The sequence below is a fragment of the Oncorhynchus keta genome, chromosome 24 (genome assembly GCF_023373465.1).
Source record: "Oncorhynchus keta strain PuntledgeMale-10-30-2019 chromosome 24, Oket_V2, whole genome shotgun sequence".
Taxonomy (NCBI): domain Eukaryota; kingdom Metazoa; phylum Chordata; class Actinopteri; order Salmoniformes; family Salmonidae; genus Oncorhynchus; species Oncorhynchus keta.
The window spans coordinates 27,986,147-27,999,106 of NC_068444.1; the positions used below are offsets into that span (position 1 = coordinate 27,986,147).

At 42.7% G+C, this 12,960-nt stretch overlaps 1 protein-coding gene across 2 annotated transcripts; it reads right to left on the reverse strand.

Moving 5' to 3' along the window:
• Positions 1–6,927: 6,927 nt before the first annotated feature.
• On the reverse strand, positions 6,928–11,967 carry rac3b (Rac family small GTPase 3b). Of its 2 annotated transcripts, none has more exons than XM_035801285.2 (6): positions 11,786–11,967; positions 10,511–10,582; positions 10,156–10,273; positions 9,855–9,917; positions 9,223–9,382; positions 6,928–8,694 (listed from the first exon to the last, which is right to left on the reverse strand). In XM_035801285.2, exons 1-6 carry the CDS (start codon positions 11,818–11,820, stop codon positions 8,564–8,566), a joined length of 579 nt encoding a protein of 192 aa, XP_035657178.1. In that variant the 5' UTR covers positions 11,821–11,967; the 3' UTR covers positions 6,928–8,563. The 2 variants fall into 2 exon arrangements, with proteins under 2 accessions (XP_035657178.1, XP_035657181.1); XM_035801288.2 differs by having other exon boundaries at positions 8,634–8,694; positions 9,219–9,382.
• Between the last annotated feature and the right edge of the window lie 993 nt (positions 11,968–12,960).

A 12,960-nucleotide genomic window follows, 5' to 3' on the forward strand; every position in this document is an offset into this window, starting at 1 on the left:
CTTTGCAGAAAAACAGCCCCAAAGCATGATGTTTTCACCCCATGCTTCATAGTAGGTATGGTGTTCTTTGGATGCAACTCAGCATTCTTTGTCCTCCAAACACGACGAGTTGAGTTTTTACCAAAAAGTTATATTTTGGTTTCATCTGACCATATGACATTCTCCCAATCTTCTTCTGGATCATCCAAATGCTCTCTAGCAAACTTCAGACGGGCCTGGACATGTACTGGCTTAAGCAGGGGGACACGTCTGGCATTGCAGGATTTGAGTCCCTGGTGGCGTAGTGTGTTACTGATGGTAGGCTTTGTTACTTTGGTCCCAGCTCTCTGCAGGTCATTCACTAGTTCCCCCCGTGTGGTTCTGGGATTTTTGCTCACCGTTCTTGCTCACCGTTCTTGTGACCTCCTACGACAGGCCACAGACCGGAACCTCCTACGACGGGCCACAGACGAGGATCTACCACAACGGGGCACAGTTCGGATCCAACAGAGTCTCCCTCCATTCCGGATCCGCCAGAGTCTCCCTCCAGTCCGTATCCACCAGAGTCTCCCTCCAGTCCGGATCCGCCAGAGTCTCCCTCCAATCCGGATCCGCCAGAGTCTCCCTCCAGTCCGGATCCGCCAGTGTCTCCCTCCAGTCCAGAGGACTCACTCACTCCAGACTCGAACATCAGTCCAGTGGCGTCCTCTAGTCCGGGGTCGACGGTGAGGGTTCCCACTCCAGAGACATCACGTAAGTGGGCCGTGTCAGAAGTGGAGCGGGGTCCACGTCCCGAGCCAGAACCGCCACCTCGGAGTTATGCCCACCCAGACCCTCCCATATAGGCTTATGTGTGCGACCGGGAGTCTGCACCTTTGGGGGGGGTACTGTCACGCCCTGACTTTAGTATTCTTTGTTTTCTTTAATATTTTGTATTTTGGTTAGGTCAGGGTGTGACATGGGTGATATATGTGTTTTTGTACTGTCTAGGGGTTTTGTATGTTTATGGGGTTGTTTACTGTCTAGATGTTTTGTATGTCTATGGTTGCCTAGATTGGTTCTCAATCAGAGGCAGCTGTTTATTGTTGTCTCTGATTGGGAACCATATTTAGGCAGCCATATTCTTTGGGTATGTCTAGTTGCCTGTGTCTGAACTATTATCATATATAGCTTCATGTTCGTTTTGTTGTTTTGTAAGTTTGTTTAAGTGTTCTTCGTTTCATTAAATAAGAAGATGCATTCAACTCAAGCTGCGCCTTCATCCATACAACGAACAGCTAATGAACTTGCTCACCGAATTAGCGTATTTGTCAATGTTGTTGTTGGACGCAAAGCGGAACATATCACAATCCACATGATCGAAGCAATCTTGAAGCGTGGAATCAGATTAGTTGGACCAGCGTTGAACAGACCTGAGAGCGGGAGCTTCCTGTTTTAGTCTCTGTCTATAGGCTGGGAGCAACAAAAGGGAGTCGTGGTCAGCTTTTCCGAAAGGAGGCCGGGGGAGGGCCTTATATGCGTCACGGAAGTTATAATAACAATGATCCAGGGTTTTACCAGCCATGGTAGCACAATCAATATGCTGATAGAATTTAGGTAGTCTTGTTTTCAGATTAGCCTTGTTAAAATCCCCAGCTACAATGAATGCAGCCTCAGGATATGTGGTTTCCAGTTTACATAGAGTCAAATAAAGTTCGTTCAGGGCCATCGATGTGTCTGCTTGGGGGGGATATATGCGGCTGTGATTATAATCGAAGAGAATTCTCTTTGTAGATAATGCGGTCGACATTTGATTGTGAGGAATTCTAAGTCAGGTGAACAGTTTTAGTTAATCCAAGTTTATTTTAAAAGGATAATTGATCATTAGAAAACCCTTTTGCATTTGTGTTAGCACAGCTGAAAACTGTTGTTTTGATTAAAGAAGCAACAAAACTGGCCTTCTTTAGACTAGTTGAGTATCTGAAGTATCAGCATCTGCTGATTCGATTACAGGCTCCAAATGGACAGAAATAAAGACCTTTCTTCTGAAACTCGTCAGTCTATTCTTATCCTGAGAAATGAAGACTTTTCCATGCGAGAAATTGCCAAGAAACTGAAGATCTCGTACAACCCTGTGTACTACTCCCTTCACAGAACAGCACAAACGGGCTCTAACCAGAATAGAAAGAGGAGTGGGAAGCCCCGGTGCACAACTGAGCAAGAGGGCAAGTACATTAGAGTCCCATACAGCAATAATGCATTCAACCGTCCCAGTGATCCAGCAGCGCAATTTTTTTAAAGCATGTTTTAAGTTGAAATATTATAACAACCTATCTACATGTTTTTAATTTAGAGTTATTAAATGGTCACAGCTTATTATGCACATCTGCAAGCATAGCAGCTAAGGCTGGACAAATATTAAGTATCTATTTTGTTTTAGTATGTTAAAATGCTATATACAGCATCCTCTGTATTGATAGGGCCATATTTATTTAATAAAACAATGGCCAGTTTGGGCCAGTTGTATGTACGTTATTTTGTAAAAACAAACATAATAGGCTATGTCTGGCCTGCAGATTCTTTCAATATGGCCCTTGTACTGATTGAGTTTGACACCTTGCTTTAGACCATACATTGTTAAAACAAAACCCCAAAATGATTTAATGTAACACTACGTGTGTTCATTTCTTACACTGAGAAAGTGTAACAACGTTAGCACTAAGCAAAGAGAGTCCAGTCTACTCTAAATCAAGTGTTATTTTTGGCACTGTGGGTGTTGTGTACTACTTTATAGTTGAGCTATGGAAACAAACACCACAATCAAGTTCATTTGAACATTTTAAGAGTAAAATGGGGAACTCTGCAACAGAGTTAAATCTTTAACACATTCAAAGGTGTTATTTATCACCAGCATAGTGGGACTCCTATGTTCGCTGAAAATAGTGTATATTTTTACACTTTCAGAGTTAAATGACAAATAAATGGCATGTAACACCATGCAATGTTTTTACGGTAGCCAACTGCTTTACAGTACCCGATTTCTGATGTCCTATGCATGTTCTGTATACGGATAATGACATTGTAAGACTGACATATTTCTCAACATGCTCACAACCTGCCAATGGATACAAATGATTAGAACAATTGTGCATGTCAAGTTTAAATCATATACTAAACTCAGCAAAAAAAAGAAACGTCCTCTCACTGTCAACTGCGTTTATTTTCAGCAAGCTGAACATGTGTAAATATTTGTATGAACATAACAAGATTCAACAAATGAGACATAAACTGACCAAGTTCCACAGACATGTGACTAACAGAAATGGAATAATGTGTCCCTGAACAAAGGGGGGTCAAAATCAAAAGTAACAGTCAGTATCTGGTGCGCCACCAGCTGCATTAAGTACTGCAGTGCATCACTTTCTCATGGACTGCACCAGATTTGCCTGTTCTTACTAGGAGATGTTACCCCACTCTTCCACTAAGGCACCTGCAAGTTCCCGGACGTTTCTGGGGGGAATGGCCCTAGCCCTCACCCTCCGATCCAACAGGTCCCAGACTTGCTCAATGGGATTGAGATCCGGGCTCTTCGCTGACCATGGCAGAACACTGACATTCCTGTCTTGCAGGAAATTACGCACAGAACGAGCAGTATGGCTGGTGGCATTGTCATGCTGGAGGGTCATGTCAGGATGAGCCTGCAGGAAGGGTACCACATGAGGAAGGAGGATGTCTTCCCTGTAACGCACAGCGTTGAGATTGCCTGCAATGACAACAAACTCAGTCCGATGATGCTGTGACACTGCCCCAGACCATGACGGACCCTCCATCTCCAAATCGATCCCGCTCCAGAGTACAGGCCTCGGTGTAACGCTCATTCCTTCAACGATAAACGTGAATCCGACCATCACCCCTGGTGAGACCAAACCGTGACTCATCAGAGAAGAGTATTTTTTGCCAGTCCTGTCTGGTCCAGTGACGGTGGATTTGTGCCCATAGGCGACGTTGTTGCCGGTGATGTCTGGTGAGGACCTGCCTTACAAAAGGCCTATAAGTCCTCAGTCCAGCCTCTCTCAGCCTATTGCGGACAGTCTGAACACTGATGGAGGGATTGTGCGTTCCTGGTGTAACTCTGGCAGTTGTTGCCATCCTGTACCTGTCCCGCGGGTGTGATGTTCGGATGTACCGATCCTGTGCAGGTGTTGTTACACGTGGTCTGCCACTGTGAGGACAATCAGCTGTCCATCCTGTCTCCCTGTAGCTCTGTCTTACGCATTTCACAGTACGGACATGGCAATATATTGCGGATATAAAGCAGATTTTGGATGAAAGATGTGAAAGATGTATGAAAACCCCAAAGAATACACAATCAAAGGTTCTGAACATAAGATAGTGGGCATTACAAGTGTTATCAGTTTAGAGTTTTGAAAATATACCACTTACATCGGGAAATGTGGCAAAGTTATTGAAAAAATCCATAACTGAAAGCACTTCAGTAACAATGTGATGATTCACCTCTTTCTTATCGCTCTCCCTCCAGAATAGATTTCATTATCTTAATTATCTTATCCATTGTTCTTTTTATTGTCATACAGAAAGTGACTACTAGTTTCAAAATGTTCACAGTAATAATGTGAATAAGCAGCAACAGTAATGAGTTTTGTCCTGACCTGTCTCTCAGTCCTTTCGGATTCAGCTGGGACTGTATCATGGCCTTTGTGTTCATCCATTGTACACAGATAACAGATAAACTGCTGATCGTTGCGGCAGTAAATATCAAACAGGTTGTCATGACGAGAGCAGATAGTTTTTCTATTTCCCCTTTATTTAACCAGGTAGGCCAGTTGAGAACAAGTTCTCATTTACAACTGCGTCCTGGCCAAGATAAAGCAACGCAGTGCGACACAAAAACAACACAGAGTTACACATGGAATTAACAAACGTACAGTCAATAACACAATAGAAAAAAAAATCAATATACAGTGTGTGCTAATGAGGTAAGATTAGGGAGGTAAGGCAATAAATAGGCTGTAGTGGCGAAGTAATTACAATATAGCAATTAAACACTGGAGTGACAGATCTGTAGAAGATTAATGTGCAAGTAGACATACTGGGGTTCAAAGGAAAAAATAAATAAATAGCTGCACTGACAGCTGATGCTTAATGTTAGTGAGGGAGATATGAGTCTCCAGCTTCAGTGATTTTTGTTGTGTGGAAGCTTGGACCAGCTTGTGCTTCATAAAGGCAAGAGTGTCATAGTGATGCTGGAAGTGAGTCCAGACACACCAGACAGGACTTGAAAGCATTGAGTTTTATCCCACTACAGGAATCACATGCCACATCTCAGGTCCAGCGTAATAACGAGCAAGAGGAGCAGCCTGGAGGCCTGTCTTCTTCAGATTCTCCACCAATTCAGCCATTTGTGTTTCTGTTTAGAACAGGCCTAGGGATGAAGGTCTGTCTGCACTGGCTGCAGCTGTATTTGTATTATGGATCCCCATTAGCTGCTGCCAAGGCAGCTCCTACACTTCCTGGAGTCCGGAAGAATTAAGGCAAGGTTATACAATTATTTATTTTTTTACAATACATTCATTTCAGAATTCACAACACACTAAGTGTGTGCCCTCGGTGTGCCCATACTCCACTACCACATATCTACAACTAAAAAATCCATGTGTACGTGTGTGAATAGAGCGTATGTTATTGTGTGTGTGTATGCATGTGTCTTTGCCTACGTTTGTGTTACTTCACAATCCCTGCTGTTCCATAAGGTGTATTTTTACCTGCTTTTTATATCTGATTCTACTGCTTGCATCAGTTATCTGTGGAATAGAGTTCTATGTAGCCATGGCTCTATGTAGTACTGTGCGCCTCCTATAGTCTGTTCCGGACTTGGGGATTGTGAAGAGACCTCTGGTGGAATGCCTTGTGGGGTATGCATGGGTGTCTGAGCTGTGTGCTAATAGTATAAACAACCAGCTTGGTACCTTCAGCTTGTCAAAACAAGTAGTAATGAAGTCAATCTCTCTTCTACTTTGAGCCATGAGAGATTGACATGCATGTCATTAATGTTAACTCTCAGTGTACTTTTAAGGGCTAGCCGTGCTGCCCTGTCCTGAGCCAACTGCAATTTTCCCAAGTCCCTCTTTGTGGCATCTGACCACACTACTGAACAGTAGTCCAGGTGCAACAAAACCAGGGCCTGTAGGACCTGCCTTGCTGATAGTGTTAAGGCAGAGCAGCGCTTTATTATGGACAGACTTCTCCCCATTTTAGCTACTGTTGTATCAATATGTTTTGACCATGACAGTTTACAATCCAGGGTTACTCCAAACAGTTTAATCACCTCAACTCTCAATTTCCACATTTTTCATTACGAGATGTAGTTGAGGTTTAGGGTTATGATCGTCCTGGTCAAAGCAGTTGTTAATTTCAGCCTATACGGTAGCTGTGTCCTCAAGGAAAAGCCACATGATCCTTCAGCAGATCTGACAACTAATGGGATCCACAGATGTTGCAATGTTGGAGCTGACACTAACAGACTGAGCTGCAGAGTATAAGAGATCACCATTGTTTCTCTAGAAGTATTGATGTTTCTAAGAGGGAAAATGTACTGGTTGAGTATGTTTACTCTGTACCTGTACAAGGTGTGGTGTTAGACCAAGACCAGGAGGAGAGTGGCTGTGATTGGACAACTGATGGATGTGATAGGGGAAGAGTGGAGTATTTGGACTGGAGTCATGCCTCCATTAATCAGAATCAGAAAAATTTAAGAATGCAGAAGAACCAGACTTGAACTTTATCTTGACAGAAAGCAATCAAATTGGTCTGGGAGCAGGGAGATGTGTTTTTTTCGCTGAAGTTGAAAACCCACACACATTGCAAAGAATGATAATAATATAATATGATAATAATGATAAAATAATTTAGACACTAGTACACTTCAGGACATTTGAAACAAAAAACCAGTTACATATACATTTGTATTTATTATACAAAATTGAAAGATATCACGACACTGACATGTGAAGTCATAAAAAATAAGACAAACAATTAAACCATTATACAAGTCATCTTACAGTACATTGCCAGTGCATTAAAAAAAGCTTTCTTCTTAATAACAATGGGGTCAAATCACCAGTTCATATCCATGCAGTAGTAGTTTTAGTAGCTTTTCAGAATTCTGATCTACAGTATTGAGGAATAGGATGAAGTTACCCCGAGACACTGATCTAAGACCAGTTTTGCAAATCCCCCCTAATGGTTAAGGTTAGGATTGAGTAGTGGTAAGCTGATCCTAGATCTGCGCCTGAGGAAAACTTCTACCCAAAGCCAGTTTTGACACCTTGGACAGGCTCAGAGACACATTATTCAACCACAGTTGCTATGCCAACCAATAACGTCATGACAGAGAAGACTGCAGTTCTGTATCTCACCACCAGAGTGGGACATACAGTTATACTGCAGGTCCACAACCACCACAGAAATGCACTGGTTAATTAATTATATATGTTTGCAATATGATACCTCCTAGAGTCAAAGTGAGTTACTATTATCCTTTTATTTTGAATTGTCTGGAATTAAAGAGTTAAATATTCAGGTACATAATAAATAGATATATCCATAATGAATTCCTCCTCCAAAGGTTTTTTTTATTTTTTATTTTTAAACATTACTAGACTTAGTTTGGTTAACACATAAAACAGACCACGATTGTGATCGTCCATTTCCCTTTTCTTTTTTTGAGTCAACAGTTTGTTGCAAAGTCTTGTGTATCACTACAATACGAAATAGTACCAAAAACTTGACACTGCTTGAAACTTTACTCTCTCACACATACAGTGACATGCGAACACACACACACACACTCCCACACACACACCCACACGCGCAAATGAACATTTACAAAGGACGTTGGGAAAATGAAGACAGATTGTTTAGACCCATGCAGGCACCTCCATCAGAGGCATTACTCAGGCAGCAAGGTTGTACAGCCCCCACTTTTGGCATGCTTGTCTGTTTATCACATTATTCACTTCACAGAGTAGGGTGAAATTGACCCTAAACACTGATCTAAGGTCAGTTTTGTGTTTTTTTCTCCCCGTAATGGTGAAGGTTAGGATTTGAGGTGGGCACGCTGATCCTAGATCTGTAACTAAGGGCAACTTCAAACCAGAGCCACATATTCACAGTACAGGCTGTTTTGAGTGCTGTATCAACTCAAGCAAACAAGACTGAGACGGAGGAGGGTTGTATGAGTGAGAGTAGACACTTTAACTGTCCACAGAGGAGTACTTTCCTCTGTGGAAAACAGACAAATGGAAACTTGACGACGCATATCTTTACACCAGATCAAATCGTTTTCCCACTGTAAAAAAAAAAAAGTCCAGTAATTCTCTTTCTCTTCGGGCCAAATCCTAACTTAAGATCAAATATTCCATTGACATGAATGCGTTATTTACACAAACATCAGTTAAATTGCCGTTACGTGGTGTCTCAAGTCAAGATTCGTCCCGGAGAGAAGTAGTGGTCATTATGGTGATGTTTTAGTAGTACCAGACAATGGCCGCCATATTGGCTGTTTCTCCTGGACCAATGAGAGCCCTCAGAACACGGTGCACCTCTTGCCCCTCTTCTTGACGGGTGGGGGGCAGAGCACGGCGCGGATGGCCTCGTCAAACACAGTCTTCAACCCTCGCTGGGTCAGGGCAGAGCACTCCAGGTACTTCACAGCACCTGACCACCACACACAAACAACAACACGCTTATTTCACATCTATAAACATAGAACAAAAAAACATCTGGGTAAGAAGATAAAGGGCTTAATTGACAATCTCGCACTATCCCAGACTCGGCAATCTGACATCATCTCACACAGCGGGTCACTTCCTGCTTAGAGCAAAACCCTGAGAAAGTAACCGCCCCTTCCGCTGTACTTCCGTATCATGTCCCCTAATCTCTTGAACGGGCTTCACGATTATATCATGACATTTGTGAAAACACGGTAATTTAAGATATATACATCAAATTATATTTATGTTTGTTGATGAATTTACTTCTACCAGATGCCTTTTATTAAGTTTTTGCCCTGAAGACCATTCAAAAAGCCTACAAAAGTTGTTTTTTTAAAATACAAGGCTACTTCCTGGAAAACCACACGTCACTTGCATAGCGTATTAACAACAGAATCCAAATCTGCCAAGACCACCATCAATGGCTCTTCCCAATGTGGGCATAGATGGGCAGACACCCACACAGACTGACCTATCTCCCGTGCCATGGCCAGACCCTGGGGGTAGGTGATGGGGGACAGCTTCTTGTCCCTCAGCCTTTCGATGGTGTCCTTGTCATCTCTCAGATCCAGCTTGGTGCCCACCAGGATGATTGGGGTGTTGGGGCAGTGGTGTCTCACTTCAGGGTACCACTGAGACAGAGGGTAAAGGTCATTAGATCAAAAGTCAAAGATGGAGAGCAAGGCTGGGTAGAACAGAGCTATTGAAATAAAACCTCTAATCTAGTCTGTAGGGCCATAGATGGATTATAGGACTATTATGGCTAGAGTAGAGCAGAATAGTATAATAAAATAGAACACAATTAGGCACTGCTGAAATAACCTCACCTATTCTTTAAAAACACAACATCCCAATTAGTGAATCTTCATTTTGAACCACAGTCATAGAGAGAGAGAGAGTTTGACAAACAGAAAGGTGTGTGATGTCATCTAAGAGCATTGTAATGCTTTTGGGTTGAAACCACAATGACCAAACTCTCTCTCTCTATATGCAGGACTGTAGCTACAGAACATGAACCAGGGAGAGCTATAGATGTGCTTCTTTAGGTCAGGCTCGGCAGGTCCCTTGTTCCTGTGTCTGTGAGCAGGAAGGTTCAGTACTGACCTTAGCTCGGACGTTCTCAAAGGAGGCCGGGCTGACCAAGGAGAAGCATATCAAGAACACATCCTGGGGAGAACCATAGAGAGACAGACCTTAGGGTGAAACCACTGAGATCAACCAACCACGGAATCACCTGACTCCACATGGGACAGACTGGAAGAAAAGCTCTGCTGCGGAATGGTAGATTGCAAATCAATCCTTCACAGAAATGTAATGGGTGTGTGTGTGTGTGTGTGTGTGTGTGTGTGTGTGTGTGTGTGTGTGTGTGTGTGTGTGTGTGTGTGTGTGTGTGTGTGTGTTTTACCGTCTGTGGATAGGACAGTGGTCTGAGTCTGTCGTAGTCTTCCTGTCCTGCTGTATCCCATAGACCCAGATTCACTGGTTTCCCATCTACCATCACATTGGCAGAGTAGTTGTCAAAGCTAGTGAGACAGATAGGGGGAATATCTTTATCTCTGAATGCCCGCTCTATGTAAAGTATACTCGTCAGAAACACAAACACTACATAGAGGAAAGCAGACATACATTCACTCACTCACTCACTCACTCACTCACTCACTCACTCACTCACTCACTCACTCACTCACTCACTCACTCACTCACTCACATCTATGTGTGTGTGTATGTGTGTGTGTGTGTGTGTGTGTGTGTGTACTCACACAGTGGGTATGTACTCTCCGGGGAAGGCATTGGTGGTGTAGCTGATCAGCAGACAGGTCTTACCCACGGCCCTGAGAGAGAGATATTTGGTTCTTACTCACTGCTATAGAAAAACACAAGTCCAATAACGAGACAAAAAAAATGCTGCTGAGTTAGGTAGGCTGATACTCAGCGTGTGTGTGTGGTTCTGCCCTTCTCTCTCTTTCAGTTTAAGTGTCACACAGACACTGGCCTACATTAACTTTGCCTGGGGGACATACTACCACCCTCACGCCCTACTGCCCCCATCCCTGTTATCGACAAACACACAATACAGGAAGGGTTGGTGACAGTGATGCGTGTGTGTGTGTCTATGATTATGTGTATCCTGCATGTCAAAATGATATGAACAGATTGATGGTGGCATGGCAGGGTAGGGGATGAATGGTGTGTGTTAGAATGTGTGTGTGTGAATAGGAAGAGAGGGGAAGAGGGAGGGGTAATGAAAAAAAAAAAAAATTGTGATCGCAGGCCACTAAAGGTCTCTTGGTTGCTCTGGGAATGACTGATTAGCAGATGCAATTTTAACACATTATGCTAATGCACTGATGTGTCATCAGAAATCATCCAAAAGGGATGTGGCATGAGTAGGGCACTGTAGATGTCAACATTTAGCCTAGTACAGAAAAACTCAGATATAGGATCAGATCAATTCTTTCTATAGTAAAATAACTACATAGGCCTACTCAGCTGTTTTTCATACCAAACCCCCAAATACTGTAAATACATTTATTATGCGTGGTAGTTAATTATGGATCGTGCATGAAGGCAGCCAAAACTATAACGGTATAGATGATTTATATTATCACAAATGTTTTTTTTAAAACGCTGTAAATTAAGATTCTTATAAAACAACGCCTAGAGATTCCTTAGCCCGCATCGTCAATGATGAAGTCTAATTCCGACGGCCTACGATGCGAGTAGGTGTTTCCCCTTAGCATCGCTACAGCCTGGGCGTTTTCTCAGCGTAAAAATACAAAAGTGTACATTTTACACATCCCACATCCCGGTATAATATTACAAACATTCCACAAATGAACGGAATTTTTTATTTTTTTATTTTTATAACCTAGCTGTGCATTTCCAAGTGAATGCTTAGAAAGAAGACTTCCCATATAACAGAGAGCCCCAGCCCCTTTTCCTACACACTGCATCTCCCATCCATGACCGCATCACTGATCACACACACAGAAAGGATGAGAAAAACATCTCTACATTGAGATTGAGATTCTTACCCGTCGCCGACCACCACGCATTTAATTGCTTGCATTTGCGAAGGAGCAGGCGGTGTCACAAAGCCGACACAAGTGTTTTAAAAAATATATATTTCACAATGAAAGGTAGCTGTAATTTGTATGAGAAGCGGGCCAGTCCGCTCAGCTTTTGAGCCGCAGTGAAAGGGGGTCGATGAAGAGTGGCGCCAGAAAACAACGGAAAAGACCGAGGGTATTTAAAGGGCCAGTGACCATCCGAACTGTATTTACTGCTTTCTCTTAGTATTTCTTTGTATTCCCAATTAGCCGCTGCCTTCCTGGGGTCCAAACAAAAGACAACAAATAAAATACATAATATACATAACACTACATAACACAATACATAATACAAAGCAAAATACAGTACAAAATATATAAACATGTCTGTGTCTCTTTACAGTCCCCTGGTCCCATAATGGTTTTTTGAATCTGGTTTTATTGCTAGCTTGAGTTGCCTGGGGTGGCAGAGAGTTCCATGTAGTCATGGCTCTATTTAATACTGTGCGTTTCCCAGCCTCTGTTCTGGACCTGGAGACTGTGAAGAGACCTCTGGTTACATGTCTTGTGTTGTACCGATGAGTGTCCGAACTGTGTGCCTGACTGCTTGAAAAGACAGTTCGGAACTTTTAACCCATCAACACCTTGCACAAAGACCAGTAGGGAGATATACATGCATACCACTGAAATTCACCCTCTGTGTACATCTAAGTACAATTCGTGCTGCTCTGTTCTGGACCAACTGGAATGACCTTCTTTGTCGCATAGGACCACACAACTGGGAAGTAGTCCAGGTGAGACAAAACTAGGTTCTGTAGGACCTGTCTGAAGAAAGCAGAGCAACACCGTATCATGGACAGACCTCTTCCCATTTTAGAAAACATTGAGTCTACATTGAGCTCCAAAAGTATTGGGGTATAAATTCTACAATGACTATGAGGTTAAAATGTAGAGTGTCAGAATTACTTTGAGGGTATTTACATCCATATTGGGTGAACCATTTACAAATTACAGCACTTTTTGTACATAGTCCCCCCATCTTAGGGGCCCAAAAGTATTGACACATTACCTTTGGTCCCACATTCATAGCACACAATGACTACATCAAGCATGTGACTCTACACATTTGTTGGATGCATTTGCTGTTTGTTTTGGTTGTG